This window comes from Diospyros lotus, chromosome 2 (assembly GCF_014633365.1).
Source record: "Diospyros lotus cultivar Yz01 chromosome 2, ASM1463336v1, whole genome shotgun sequence".
NCBI classification, from domain to species: domain Eukaryota; kingdom Viridiplantae; phylum Streptophyta; class Magnoliopsida; order Ericales; family Ebenaceae; genus Diospyros; species Diospyros lotus.
The window spans coordinates 42,506,022-42,522,477 of record NC_068339.1 but is presented as its reverse complement, the minus strand read 5'-3'; the positions used below and the strand labels follow the sequence as shown (position 1 = coordinate 42,522,477).

General features: G+C 38.3%; 1 protein-coding gene across 1 annotated transcript in view; it reads right to left on the bottom strand.

The window, feature by feature from the left end:
• Positions 1-10,158, bottom strand: part of LOC127794549 (protein SAWADEE HOMEODOMAIN HOMOLOG 1) — a 45,712-nt gene extending 35,554 nt beyond the window's left edge. Inside the window, exons 1-4 of the mRNA XM_052325727.1 lie at positions 9,989-10,158; positions 9,571-9,656; positions 9,372-9,417; positions 9,142-9,280 (exon numbers count right to left, since the gene is read on the bottom strand). Coding sequence (XP_052181687.1) covers positions 9,142-9,280; positions 9,372-9,417; positions 9,571-9,656; positions 9,989-10,048 — 331 coding nt within the window. The 5' untranslated portion in view covers positions 10,049-10,158. The remainder of the gene's footprint in view (positions 1-9,141; positions 9,281-9,371; positions 9,418-9,570; positions 9,657-9,988) is intronic.
• Positions 10,159-16,456: the final 6,298 nt, after the last annotated feature.

Genomic DNA, 16,456 nt, shown 5'->3' with positions numbered 1-16,456 from the left:
GTGAACAGCTGCTGCTGAAATCTCCTGACCTTTAAGTAAACAGAATCTCCTTCTTCAAAATTCCTTTCAGTTCTCCTCCGATCTGCCATTTGCTTCATTCAGTTTTGTGCCACCATTAATTCTTGTTTAATAATCTGGAGGGCTTCATGTCTTTGCCTTAAGTATCTATCCACATCCCTTTCCACATTGGAGTAGTGCATAACTGCTGGAATGAGCGGCGGTTTGTACCCAAAGAGTGCCTCGAAAGGCAATCGCTTGAGTGAGCTGTGGAAGTTCGAGTTGTAGCATCATTGAGCTAAGGGCAACCATTGATTCCAGCTTTTCGATCTAGAGAAACACACACACCGTAGGTAAGCTTCCAAGCACTGATTTACTCTTTCCGTTTGTCCATCCGTTTGCAGATGATAGGCGGTAGACATATGCAAGTCACCTCCTAGTTGTTTGAACAATTCTCTCCAAAAGTTGCTAGTAAATATCTTGTCCCTGTCTGAGGTGATGGACAAAGGCAAGCCATGTATCTTAACTACCGAATCCAGCAATATCCTAGCCACCTCAAAAGCTGTGAAGGGGTGAGCTAGGCTGAGGAAATACCCAAATTTAGTCAACCCTATCCACCACTACGAGTATAGTGCTCTTCCCTTGAGATCGGGGTAGTCATTCCACAAAATCCATGGAAATTCTTTGCCACGCTTGGTCTGGTATCTCCAATGGCTGAAGTAAACCGGGGTAGGGAACTTGCTTGTGTTTGCACTTTTGGCAAACGGAGCAGGCTAATACATAGGCCGCCACTTCCTTCTTCATTCCCGGCCAATAGAACAACTGTCTCACCTTGTTGTAGGTAACATTTAGGCTGGAGTGTCCTCCAATGGGGGATGCATGTAAGGCTTGTAGGATTCGGGTCCGTAGTTGAGGGTCTTCCCCAATCACCATCTGCCCTTGATACCTCAATAGCCCCGCCTTCAATGTGTACCCTTTTTGTTCACCCCCACTGGCTACGAGACTGGTCATGAGTTCTTGAGCCCAGTGTGTCCCCTCATAGCTACGTGACACCTCTTTGATCCAATCGGGGACAAGTACAGAGACTGCTCGGCACTCCCCATTTTCTTCCCTTCTTGACAGTGCATTAGCCACTACATTATCTTTGCCCTTGCAGTATTGGATACTGTAATCCAATCCTAGCAGCTTGGTTACCCCTCTTCTTTGTAACTGCATGTGTAACCTTTGTTCTCCTAAGAACTTGAGGCTTTCATGGTCGGTCTTGATAACAAATGAGTTTCCCTCCAAATAACACCTCCATTTGTCTACTGCCATGAGCACAGCTATTAATTTCTTATCATAGATACTTAGCCCCAGGTATTTGGGAGCTAAAGCCTGCCTAAGGAAAGCTATCGGCCTACCATCCTGCGCCAACACTGCTCCCACTCTCGTGTCACAAGCATCTGTTTCCAATATGAAAGGCTTGGAAAATTTTGGTAGAGCTAGAATTGGAGCTTGAGTCATAGCCTCCTTTAAAGAACCGAAGGCGGCTGCTGCCTTCTCCCCCCATTCAAAACCATTCTTCTTGAGCAATTCAGTCAATGGCTTGCTGATTATCCCATCCCCCTTAATGAACTTCCTGTAATAGCCGGTTAGCCCAAGAAAACCCCTCAGTTCCTTCACAGTCTTAGGGGTAGGCCACTCCACCATGGCAGTAATTTTTTTGGGATCAGTAAGCACGCCGTCTCCGATGATTATGTGCCCAAGGTATTCCACCTTTCCTTCTGCGAAGATACATTTAGACTTTTTGACATACAATTGGTTAGATTTGAGGACTTGGAATGTGGTTTTAAGGTGGGTTAGATGTTGTTCCATGGTTGGGTTGTAAACTAAGATATCATCGAAGAAAACGAGGATAAACTTTCTGAGATAGGGGCAGAAAATGTGATTCATGAGGGCCTGAAATGTTGCGGGAGCATTGGTTATGTTGAATGGCATTACTAGGAACTCATAGAGCCCTTGGTGGGTGCGAAAGGCGGTTTTGGGAATGTTTGAGGCATTCATTCAAATCTAGTGATAACTAGATCTGAAGTCTAGCATAGAAAAAATTGTAGCTCCTGATAATTCGTCAAGAAGGTCATCTATGATAGGAATGGGGAACTTGTTTTTGATGGTGTAGGTGTTTAGCTATCTATAGTCAACACAAAATCTCCAACTACCATCCTTTTTCTTAACCAAGAGAAAAAGGGAGGCAAATGGGCTTTAACTCGGCCAAATGACTTTTTTTGACAGCATTTCTTTTACTAGATGTTCAATCTCAGCCTTTTGAAACGGAGAATAACGGTAAGAGCGGACATTGATGGGTTTGATGTTTGGTTTAAGATGAATGGCGTGTTCTAAAAAACGGTCTGGAGGTAAGGAAGTGGGTTCCAAGAATAGTTCCTCAAATTCAACCAATAGAGAATGTTGGAATAATCCCCCAGTTTTGTATCTCTCAATCACACTCAAATTCACAACTGAAACTCTCTCAGAATCACTCACACGAAGACACACACAAGATTGGCGATAAAACCAGAAAACAAAACACAAACTGAAGGAACAAGAAACACCAAGAATTTTATCCTGGTTCGGTCTTTAGCAAGACCTACATCCAGACTGCCCTAGGCACTTTATCTTCACTATCTTGAATGAACCTTGAAAAGATTACATGCACTAAATGATCTCTCCAGCCTTATACACAGAACTGCTGAGAGTTTCCCTACCCAAAATACAAAGATATACCCTCTAAGTACTCAAGTAGAACCAGCGCATACTCCTCTCTTCCCCTCTTCCCAAGACGGAATAAAGTTGCTCTAAAAGACTAACACCCGACCTCTATTTATACAGCATAGAGGCGATAACAGAAAAGCTATCAAAAAACTATCGGAAGTTACAACTAACTAACCGATTTAACAAATCTGCTAACTAACCATTCTAGAAACAAACCTTCTAGAATAAAACAAGTGATATACAAATGCTAACAACAAAAGAAAACAACTCTCTCGAGACATACAAGCTAATCTAATACAAGTGATTACAACAAAGAATGTAAAGAGTCAGTAAATTGTACCTCACTCGGGGCGTTGGCTGATGCCTGTAACTTGAACCACTGGCACTTGTATCGGCTGATCATCTTGTGACCATTAGCAACCGTGACATATAGAGGAATGGTGGGTTGGAGAACGCATAGTAGTTCCTTGGTTGTGCTCTCGTCCAAGAAACTATGCGAGCTCCCACTATCTATTAATATCAGAAGTTTCCTTTTCCCAACATTACCTCTGATTTTGATCGTTTTCTCTGAAGGGTGGCTCTCCAAGGCGTGAAGTGAAATCTGCCCTCTTTCCTCCTCTTCTTCCACTTACTTCCCGGTTTCCTCGTCAGGCATATCATCTCCACCTTCGTCATCCTCCCCTTCCATTTGCATTAATGCTCTTTTGCACTGGTGCCCCACTGTATATTTCTCTCCACATTTAAAACACAAGCCCATTTGTCATTTCTGATCCCATGTAAGGGACCGTAAGGGATTGGCTACAATTGGGGCCTTTGGTGGGTAGCTTCCCTTTTGCACTTGGGAATTGCCAACCTTCTGACTCCCCCCTGCCGAGCCTTGCCACCCCACTCTAGACCCTTTTTGTAAGAGTCTGTGCTTTCGAGCGAAGGGCTCCAGGGACAACTCATGCAAGCGAGCCTTCTCAGCCGCTTGCCTGACTATCGCCGGTTGTAGCATTTTCACCATGGGTCTAAGCTCATCATTTAGTCCGCTAAGAAAGCTAGACACAAAATACTGCTCGTCTAGCATTGGGTGGGTGTGTCCTAACCTCGATTTCAGCTCCTCAAATCGGGCCTGGTACTCCTCCACTGTCCCATCTTGCCTTAGCTTATTAAACTGTTCCACCACATCCGTCAAGCTTCTTTCACTGAACCTGGCACAAAATTCCTCTACAAACTCTGGCCACCTCCATTCCTATTGTCTAGCACTCCAGCTTTGAAACCATGAATCTGCTACATCGTTCAAGTATGCAGCAGCCGTGTTGACAGGTTCACCAAGTTCGCACATTTTATTGGCCTAACTCATCCCTATTCAGCCCAAGAAGTGGCCAAGACCTTCTTGGATCAAGTTATGAAGTTACATGGAATTCCAAGCTTGATAATCTAAGGATAAGATTTTCACCAGCTTATTTTGGCAAGAGTTGATGAAGTCCTTGGGGGAGAAACTTAAAATGTCTATAGTCTACCATCCTCAAACAAATGGCCAGATTGAACGAGTAAACCAACGTGTGGATGATTACCTATAGTGTTTATGCTTTTTGCACCCTAAGGGGTGGCATAAGTGGATTTCTCTTGCAGAGTGGTGGTATAATTCCAGCCACCATGCATCAATTAAGAGGTCCCCTTTGAAGCATTGTTCAGTTACCAGCCCCCACTACTCCCAGCAGTAGGAGAACACACCACAGTGGCTACGATGGAGGCATATCTAGAGAAGAGGCAAAGGGTGTTGCAATAGCTCAAAGAGGAGTTAGCTCTGGCTTAGAACTGCATGACGAAAGAGTGAAAGGGAGTTCAGTGTGGGAGAGAGAGTATATCTGAAGCTCAGGCTAGCCCATCTCAAGGCAATTGCTCGAGGACAAATGACCAAGTTAAGCCCCAAATACTATGGACCCTATCTAATTGAAGCCAAGGTGGGGAAGGTGATGGATAAATTATAGCTACCCGAGGAGTCAAGAATTCACCCGGTCTTCCATGTCTCCTTACTCAAGAGATCGATGGGAACATAGCAAGTAGACTCTAGCATACCTCAACTGTCTAGAGATGCGGATGTTATAGCAAAGCCTAGCTCAATACTAGATCAAAGAGTCTTGTACAAGCATGGAGCTCCCATCATACAAGTGCTGGCGAAGTGGTTCAATCTCCACCAAGACAACAACACTTGGGAATACTTACCTGACTTACTGAGGCAATTTCCCCAAGCAACCAGTCTACTCAACATTTCTTGAGGATAAGAAATGTTTCGAGCAGAGGGGAATTTATCACAATATAAGTACTTAGAAAGGAGAATGTGCCATGCAAGTGGCATAGTCTACATGTGCAGGCAGTTAGGAGGTTGAGAAGCTAATTCTAGAAGGGGTAACTATGTAAATAAAATCACTTTTGGCGAGAGTGTGGTCGTGGGATCCTCTATATAAAGGACCCGATTCCATGTAATGAGGCATGAAGAAATTGAATTCAAATCCACTCTGAATTTCTTCCCATTTCTATCTCTCTCTCTCTCTCTCCCTCTGATTTCTATCAGTTCTTCCTTAATTCTCTAGAATTCTCGAGAATCACTGTCAAATCTCTAAGGATTTGACACCCAAATGGAGGCTCCATATAAACTTCCTTTTCCAAGTCACCATGGAGGAAGGCATTCTTAACATCAAAATACAACAATGGCCAATTAAAATAAGCAGCAAGAGAAATGAGTATTCTAACTATATTCATCTTGGCTACATGAGAGAGTGTTTCTTGATAATCTATCACATACGTTTGTGTATATCCTTTTGCTACCAATCTTGCTTTGTATCTCTCGAGAGCCCCATTAGATTTGTATTTCACTATAAACACCCATTTACATCCCATTGGTTCTTATCCTTTAGTCTAGGTATAACCTCCCAAGTTCTGTTCTTCTCTAGTGCTTTCATTTCCTCACTCATAGCAAGTGTCCAATTCTTATCCTTCAATGCATCATGAACCAAATTTGGGATTTTTGTAGTGTCCAATGAGGTAAGAAAGGCTCAACACTGAGAGGACAATCTATGGTTGGATACAAATTGGGATATGGGGTAGATAGGATGTTTTGTGCATTCCCTGGTGCCTTTTTTTAATGCAAAGGGTAGATCAAGATCATGAGACTTAGGTTCTTCTATAGAAATTGGATATCAATAGCGGTATTACCTTCATTTAAGCAGGAATCTTGAAATTGAGTTGGTTTAGGATCAACTTCCTTCCTTTTTTGAGTAAACGAAAGTTTCTTGTGGATTCAAGGTTGGTTGTTGTAATTTGGCCATGTGTTCATCACAATCAATATCTAACTGAATTGGGGTAGATTGACGAGATAAGGTGGAAGGTTGCGACGCAAGGAACCCTGGTGAAGGGAGTGAAGAAGGTTGGCTCGATTGAGAGAGTGAGGGAAGGTTTAGATGAGTGTCTGGAGTGAGATCCTCATCTTCACAATAGTGCTTCCCCTGAAAATGAGGTTGGGGAGAAAAGAAAAAGGGGATATCTTCGTGAAAGGTAACATCCATGGAAACAAAAAGTTTATGAGAGGATGGGTGATAGCACTTATATTGCTTCTAAGTGTTAGAATAGCCAAGGAAAATACACTTGAGCGCCCGAGGGTCAAGCTTATCACGATTATGTTGATGAAGATGGACATAGGTTATGCACCTGAAAACCTTAGAGGCAAAGTGGAAGAAATGGGTACAAACAGGTAGTGTTGCATTAGGAGCCGAATAGGACTCTTGTTGTCAAGGGATCAAGAGGGTAGGTGGTTAATCAAATGAGTTACAGTTAGCACGGCTTCCCCCCATAATTGTTTAGGTACTCAAGACTGAAACAACAAGGAACAAGTGACATTTAAGAGGTGACGATTTTTCCTTTCAGCCACGACATTAGTTGAAGTAATCCTTGGCATTATCAATCAAAATCGTATGATACACACCTCGAATTGGGTTTTGACCATTTGACAGAAAATATGAAGAATAGTAGAAACTTCATATTTGTCTTTCATGAGGTAAACCCAAGTAACTCTAGTATAATCATCAATGAAGGAAACAAACCATCGAGCCCCAATGCAATTGCGAACCCTTAATGGACCCCGCACATTACCATGGTTTAAGAGGAAAAAGGTAAAGCAGACTTTTCATTAACCAAAGGAAAAGAAGTTTTGTGATGTTTAGCAAGTTCACAGACTTCACAACGAAGATTGTCAAGAGAGACATTGTGGAATAAGGCGGGAAACATAGTTTTTAATATGCTAAATGGGGGATGGCCAAACCAACAATGTTGTAGTAAGATCTTGGAAGTAGTAGCATGAGAGGAGATACCTTATTATGAGAGAGCCAATTGTTGCCCTAATCCATTAGAAGTGCTCACTGCCTCAAGATAGTAGAGTCCATCCTTAACCTTAGCAAATCCAATTTTCCTCCCTGAAGTTTGGTCCTGGAAAACACTATGTGGAAAAAAAATGTAACATTGCAATTCAAAGATTTAGTAATTTGGCTAATGGACAAAAGGTTAGTGGATAGCTTTGGAACATGAAGAACATTGTTTAATGAAATGTTTGGGATGAGATTAATGTTGCCTTGACCAGCAATTGGAAGATGATAGCCATTTGCAACAGCAATCCCCTTATTTCCTATAAGAGGCTTATAGGTTTCAAAAAAGGTGGGAGACAATGTCATATGGTAGGTTGCTCCCGAGTCAAGCAAGAATCCATGAAGTAAGATGTGGACTTTCATTAGCATTAAAGGAACAAGCAGAGAGACACTTACTAGAAGTGGCTCCAAACAACATACCAGTGTTAGGATCAGCCAAAGTAAGGCTAGGGTTGCTGATTGCAGAAATTGAAGACATCTTGTCAAGACGGGAGACAGAAGAGATGGGTCAGCGAACCGATTAACCTTGCTAGGAAATGTTATAGGTGGGGCCCTCACAAATCTGAAAATTTTTGAAGCAGAAAAAAGAACCAAAGATCAATTCACAGCAAGGTCGCAGCAACACGTCAGAGCAATAATGTCGCAATGCCGAAAACAGCAATAGCAGTGGCCGCGAGTTACAAATCTAGTGACCCTTTGTCTTCCCCACTGCAAGTAGTGGTTTTGTCGGAAAACAGGAAGTCACAGTAGTAGCAACCAGAAGATCCACGACCCTTCGTCTTCCCAGGTGACAGTGAAGTGGTCAGGCACAATGGAGGATGCAGCCAGCAGATCAAGGAAACCCCTTCACTGACGTCATGACCCTTAGTATTCCTGCTTTGGACACGCACAAGGATGATGGAGTTCCGGCAATAAAGGCCTGCACTTGAAGGACCACACTCCGCAGAATTGCAACGGTGGCAAAACCGTGGAACGTAACAGCGATGGTTAAGGCCAACAAGGAAAAATGAGAAACCCTAGAAGCAATGAGGGCTAAACAAGAAGTATGCGATGGTGGCAGTGAAGGCCAAAGGGACAAAGAGGGCTGGGAAATAGGAGAAGGCAATGAAGGCGGGAAAAACGCCCAAGGAAGATTGCTCTAATACCATGTGAAGAACTATAATATTTCCGTATATAGATACAATAGGGTCGATCACCCTATATGTACAAGTAGAGATTTACAAAGTAGGAAAGATTACAAAAAGGAAACAATGAGGAACGGAAGCATAATCAAATATGTACAAATAAGTCAAACAATAAACTTGGAAACCAATCCCATAGTCAATCCCACAATCACAAGAAATTGATTGGGATGAATCTTGGCTGATTGACAATTGATTCTTCAATAGACATTTATCAAAATGTGTTGCATTATTTTTAAATTTTCCTAGAACTAGATATATTCTGAGACCTGGAAGACAACTGTCTCCATAGCTGCATCATGCAAGTTCACCACTAAAACAAATTAAAGTCAAATTAGAAGGTTAAATAAAAATTGAAAATCAATTGTACAATTAAAAGCATATTTATTATTCCTCTCTGCCCTTGGATTTTTAATTTAAAGAAATGTGTAACTCAAAAATCAAAACTTGACTATTAATAAACTTCCTAAAATAGATATTACAAGTTTTTATTCACACTTATTTCCTAACATGTAGAACTCGGATTATCTTCGTGCGCATAAATACAAGATAAAATTTATCTTTCTATGGGTCACTATTGTAAGTGTCCATGTTATTTTAGTCATTTCTGTTCCAGTGCATTCATGTTTCTTCATATCAATACCCATGCTTCTTAGCCTTGTAAAGGCAACCTTTTCTTGTAAGGGTTAAACTGATAAATGGGGTGACATATATGTAATCTATTTGTTGAAAAACACTAAATCAGCACCTCCACAAAAATCACACATAAAATTGATAAGTAAAGAAAAAGCACGTTCAGAGCTAAAGAGAACCTTTAGATTTTAGAGGAGTTTCAGGTGTAGTGCTCACTATGGCCAACTCTAAGGAAGGATGAAATTCGCCAGGTACAATCAGTGAAGTGGTGGGCTCAGCTGTGAGTCGTCCTTGTTTATCTTGGAACCAACTTTGAACCTCGATCAACAAAATTTTAAGATAAGGACTATTAAGGGTTTAAATTAGAATACGATAAATTTTGAATATTGAGAGAGAGAATGAGAGAAACCTGTTCCCATTTTATACAAGATTGTCCCCTTCGATATCTAGAGCCACTGCACAGAATGGGGCATGCCAAGGGCGAACAAAGTTAACCAAAATTAACATTTTTACAAGAATTTTCTCTACAAGCACAAGCTTCAGTTCTTTACCTAGAAATGTGGTCTATCATTGTTGGTTGTAATAAGATGTACATAAGTTGGACTCACCTAAATCTGGCAGCAACCTCTTGACAGAAGTCTCGACTCGAACGATCTACTCCTTCTTGTTTAAATAATTTCTCCATTTTAACAATCTATCACAGATTGAAATATATTAGTGAAATCCCCACAAGACATGTAGTGATGCAAAATAAAGCTAACACATGCTTCAACTCAAAAGGAAACCCATCCTGGGGAGAAGATTAACCGATCAAGAGAGTGTCGCGATAGTGTAAAAAAATGCAATCACAGCACAAGAAATCCGAGAACAATAAAAGGCGAAGGCACTTTGCACGACGTAGTTCAATAATAGAAACGATGAGCAATGGCAGATTCTTGGCCAGGTGGGAAGAAAGGGGGGATAATTCAAAACTTTTAAGAAAATTCAAGCGGATTAAGGTGCGAGAATACTGTGAAGTACATTTACCTCAGACAGTGTAAACTCAGGAAATTCATCCCCCATTTCTGTTGCCCCTGACCCATTCATCCTCAGAGAGAGAGAGCTCTCGTGGTGTGGAGGGGTTTTCACAGGGTTTTTCTTCTCTGAAGAAGAACGTACAGACTTGACGGGAATTTTGAATTGAGGCTTTTTCTTGTGGTGAGTTACTGAGGACGATTCGAGCCCTTTCTCTTCTCATTTTCTATTATATTATAAATAATTTATTTTTTATTTTAATTTTATTTTAAAAATCATATCTACTCCAATAATTCTTATTCTCTTCTATATTTAATTTTTTATTTTATTTATTTATTAATAAACTTCAATTCTATTTTTTTTATCTTACATATAATTTTAACTATTATAAAATTTTATTATTTATTTTATAATTTAATAATAAATAGTACAATATTAAATATTAATAATATTTAATATATTTTTAAATTAATTTACTAATATTTTTTAAAAAAATAATCACTCAAATACACATACACACAAACTCAATAATTAAATACATAAATTAATAATTAAATACACAACTATACAACATCACTCATTCAATACATAAATAAACAAAAAACTCAAAAAAACCTCACAAACGCGAAGCTATTTTGTGGAGTTGTTCTGCAAGCCGCCGATGGTCACAACCTACCGCTACTCATCAATAGTCCCCATTGGTTACTGATGGGCACCGCTGGTTGCCACAACCTCCATTGGTCTTCGCAATCACCAGATTTAGCCGATCATTCTCTTATTTGGTCGATGTCATCCTCTTCTCCGGTTGATCATTTTCTTTTTTTCTCTATTAATGGCCATTAGGGAGGGGGAGAAATGGTGATGATGAACCTCAAAGAAATCATTCGCCATTGCTGGCAACTCTTTTCTCTTCATCGAAAATTTGGCGATTGAAGATGACAATGAACGCTGTTGGAAGAGAAAAATCGAGGGTGGTTCGCCAAATTTGGAGATGGCAATGGGGATAGGAACTGCTAAAGTCAACCTTAAACCATCTCCAATCTACTTCCCTATTTCAATTCTTATTATATTATAAAAAATTCACTCCATATTTTGCCTTGAAAATTGTACGTGTTCTAACCATACTCTATACATATAATCAATAATCAAATACACAGCATAATCAGATATACATATACACAAATCAATAATTAAATACACATATACACGTAATTAATAATCAAATATACAAAATAATCAAATAAATAAAACAAGAAGGAAAAAATCACAAACCCAATCAAATAAATAAAGCAACGCCACCGATCATTCAGCACGTCGCTGCTGACGACTCTTCTGATGGTCATTGTCGCTGCTTTCGTTAGTTCTCATCGTCAATTCCACCGATCGTTCTTTTGTTAGTGGATGTCATTGCTTCCGCCGATCATTCAACACATCTTCGTGGGATTTGCTCTCGTCGCACTTGCAACTTTTATTGACAACCAATTTCGCCTTCCCTGCATGCGTCGGTCTTTTTTTCTAGCATTGATGACCTTTATGGTGGGGAGATATAGCGAAGCTTGAGGCACGGATTTGGGTCGTCAACCTTGGCAATGGTTTTGAGCTTCACTAATTTTTTAGCAATGGCGAACAACGTTAAAGGGCTGAATTTGGATTTGGATCACTACAAATGACTTGGCGATTAGAGATGGAAAAGCCGTTTGAGATGGCCTTATGCCATTACCTCTTGTTTAGGTTTTTGTTTGGTACGTTTTCATTTAAGTCTTTGATAGGTCTAATAAATAAAGTGTTATCAATTTTAATTTAATTTATATGTATTTAAGTGTTTAATATAATTTGAGTATTCTAGAGTTTGTTTGATATTAAAGACGTGACACAAATGAATTGCATGGCCCTATCTTTGTCAGTCCATTACGAATCAAGCTTAGTTTAACATGTTATCATAGTGAATCAAGCCTAAACAAATTTAATGTATAAACTAGTTCTTGACCCATGCGATGCACGTGATACAATATCCTAAAAAAACATGTATAAAATAATAATTCAAAAAATGGAATGCCCATTACAACAAGTTTAATATACTACATGAATTAGTGAAGAAATAATAATTTTATTTTATTGTTATTAAAGTAAATTTAGGAAGACTTCTTTGTATACAACATTTGTGGTCGAAGTTGTTTGTTCACTCTCTTTATCATATATTAACATCTTCAACCCACTACAACTTGTGACTCTTGATATTACAACGTACAATTGCCCATGAGTAAATATAGGTTTCTTAAAAAAAAAACCTACATGGGTCAAAGACTGGCCTTAACTCTTATTGATAGTCATGGCGTACGAAACAATCATGGGAAACTATCTTCGTGAAATTTGAAATGCAGCCTTATATCGAATGGAATCAGCGACATTCTTGGAATGAACACTTTATGCCCAGCATTAGCACCCGACAATATTGTAGCCTCCAAGACATGACTTCCAAGTCTTGTAACAATTAGCCTAATCCCATTGCAAAGTCCGACGGTATGATCAATGTTCCTCAACAACATAACCGGAATACCAAAATTTAATGTAACACCCCCTTCTCCTAGAACTGCCCGAGAAGAGGTGCTACAGAAAAAATAAAATAAAACTGACTGATAAATTGAAGATTTGATACTAACTGAACATCTCAATCAACTGAAATAAAATTCTGAGTTAACATCAATTGAAAATCATAACTACATCTAAGGGAAAAATCCCTAAATTGGAATATAAAATAAACCTAAACTCATAAAAACACCAACTAATAAACTCTCAGACATCTTTGATCTTGAGCAGCTCCACGTACACACACTACTGGACACTGCTGCTAGGCCCCACATCTGGTACTTCCCCACTAGGACCTGGAATGGTGAAAAGTACAAGGTGAGTTACAAAGCTCAGCAAGTAATAAACTGGAAAGAATACTGAAGCTGAATCAAAGAATATCGATACTGATAAAAGTACTTACTGAACTTGTACTGAGGGATATAATAATTACTGGATTGCATTTATAAGATGTAATGTACATAAACTGTAAACTAAATGCAGGTATGCAACTTTAGCACGTAAGCCCACATAACTGTAATACATATCTGACTGATCTGAATCCTGCGTACATAAAAAAACTGTAAGCACATACTGTGGGCAATATGCCCCTAGCCCCCTGGTTGACATCAGGCGAGCGACTCATAACTGAGATATAACTAAACTGATACTAGTGGGATTCCCGCGGACAAGCCGCCTAGCGCCCATAATGCAATGCTCATATAAGTACTGGCACACGATATGTAGTGCTCCATATAAAGTCATGCTTAATGCTCATACAAATGTGTATGCACATAATCTCACAAAAATAATGCTGATCATGTCATAATTAACTACTAAACATGGTATATGATTTTTTTACTAGCCATATTGAGATACAAATATTCTGAAATTTCTTAGTATAAGCATGGCATATTGGATTTTTATCATATCTTGGCATAAAAATTCAATATTTGAATTATTGAATATTTATATTAAATTTAAGACTTGCATTAAGAAGTTATTTGAAGCCATTCAGATGCCATATGATACTATTCGGATGATTGAGGAAGTATAAGGAGCAATTCGAATGAAGCATCAGCCCATTCGAATGAAAAAAATGGACTACAGCAAGCTCATTCGAATAGCAGAAACTCATTCGAATGATAGATGATATATATAACAAAGGCTATTCGGATTTGATCAAGGACTCATTCGAATGACTCACAAATTCATTCGAATGAATTTTGACAACTTCCAACTTTTGAACTGGCAAAAAGTGACTCATTCGAATGAATGAATGGGATACTCATGGGTCATTCGAATGACAGAAAGACTCATTCGAATGCTAGACTATACAAAGCAACAACTTATTCAAATCTTCAAGGGCTCATTCGAATGACAATAAAACTCATTCAAATGATAGTCTCAAAACTTTAAAAACACATACGAATGATACGATAACACATGACTTATTCGAATGACAAATGACTCATTCGAATGATTGATACATTATAAGGGAAAAACTTATGATAACACTGAAAACTCATTCGGATGCTTCGAAACTCATTCGAATGACACAAGACTCATTCGAATGACTAGAATCTTATTAGACATAAAACTCATGATAACAGAGATGATATCTTGAATAACAAACTTAATATTACTACACCATTCCGAAAGAAATATTGAGAAAACAAATCCCAATTGATTCCAAACAAACTTATGAATGATTCAACAATAATGCTGATAAGAATCGCTGAAAGTAATCATGCATGATCTGGTATACATACTCATTGCTCGTGCATATATATATATATATATATATACACTGACTGTAACATAAATCTGAAACTTAAACAAAGAGTTGCTGAAACTGATGATCAAATGCTAAATACGATCCTGTAAGAAAGGTTTACAGGGAGAAGAACTTGCCTTTCAAACTCTCTGATCGATCGAATCGATGCTTTCAATGAAAATCTCCCTATGCCAAGACACTGCGATGCTTCTTAACTCTCTGCCTCTTCTTCTCTCTTTTGTTTTTCACACGGCGTGAAGAACTATTGGCCATCAAACTCTCTACATGTATACTTTGAAGCCCTAAAGCCCATCTCAATCTCCTAATATAACTACGAGTCTTCTAATCCAATCCTCTCACGGATGGATTCATTAATCCCTTAATCACAATAATTATATTTACTAATTAAACACTAATATCAAATCCTTAAATGACCCTCAATTCCTTACATTTAATTTCTCATAATATAAAAAGAATTAAATGCTATTTAAAAGCTATTTTCTCAACTAAAAATATTCTAAATTGCCACATTAAAATTAAATGGAAAATTCTCTTAATTAAAATACCTCAGTAATTAATTAAATAATTCTATATAAATATTAGGCCCTTTAACTGATCGTTACATTTAATCTCAACTCGTGGTTAGGACACCATAACATTTGATATTGTTTAAAAATTATGTGGAATAAAGATCTTTCAACAAATTAACATTTGTATCTGACCTGCAAATCGTATATTAGCTTAAGTATGTCATTCCTTCACAATCACTAATAGAAACCATGTAATCGTTCACTAATAGAATGGCCTTACCTTGCAAGTATGATGTATTACCAATGTTGTTTGAAAATGACAGGTAAGTGGTCTCAACAATCGATTCAATCTTACTACCGAACCTATGTATCAAAATATCATCCAGTATTTCCACAGTTGCATGTCCATCATTTCGGCCACCTAAAATCCCATCACCGATGCTTGATATCCATTCAAAAAATTATTTAAAGTCAGCACTATGATAGTTATCAATGAGATTTTGGAGTCTCATATTCTTTGTCAATTTCAACACCTTGTAGTGTCGCCACAAATAAGACGAATTAATTGTTGCACACACAATATATTGCCTACTACCTTTAGGTATAACTAGTAAAATCTACCTGAAATCCCCACCAAACACCACAGTTTTTCCTCTAAATGGCTGGACTAAACTTGATGGATTTTTGAATCTCATAATATCTCGCAGACTTATGTCAAGTGCCTCGAAGCAATATCTATGCATCATAGGGGTTTCATCCCAAATAATAAGCTTTGTCTTTAATATCAATTTAGCTAATGGACTCCCCTATTTAATGTTGCATATGGAGTCTTCGGTTAGATTGAGAGGGATCTCAAATCTTGAATAGGTTGTTCTACCACCGGGCAAGAGCAAAGATGCAATTTCACTTGATGTCACATTTAAGACAATTACCCATTTTGATCGCAAACCTATAGAAAATGGTTTTCCATACAAATATTTTTCTCGTGCCACCGTATCTGTATAAAAAGAATACACTACCTTGATTAGACTGAACAACACTCATTATCGTATCATAAACATTTCTCTGCCCATTTGTCAGTCTGGAAACAAACAACTTGTGATCTTTGGCAAGAGACCTTCTATCATATCGCATCTCATCATGGATAAGCCTATTTTTTGAAAGTGAAATGTCGACCTCATACAAGAATGGCATTAATTTAAAATCATGAAGACTCTTCCCTCTACTACGCAATATCTTTTCAATCTCCAAAAGAGCATAATTTTTTAATTCTTCTTCACTCAGTCTCAAATCTATGGTCATTTAAAACAACTAAATAAATAGTTATAAATTTGAAACATATAAGTAAAACTCAGACAACATACAAAATCAATACGAATGAATTTTTGCATAAGTAATTTATGATATTAGTTTTGAATGGAAAAAATAAATCTAAAACTTTTCATCAACATGTTAAGTGATATTATGATCATCGATTCGTAAAAAATTATAGAGTACCTTCATGAGCTAGAATCCTCTGTTGTCTGTGAATGATATTGTCAAATAGTAAACCATCGTTGTTCCCAAACATATTCAAGTCTCGACAAAGAATCAGATGCCAACAATGTT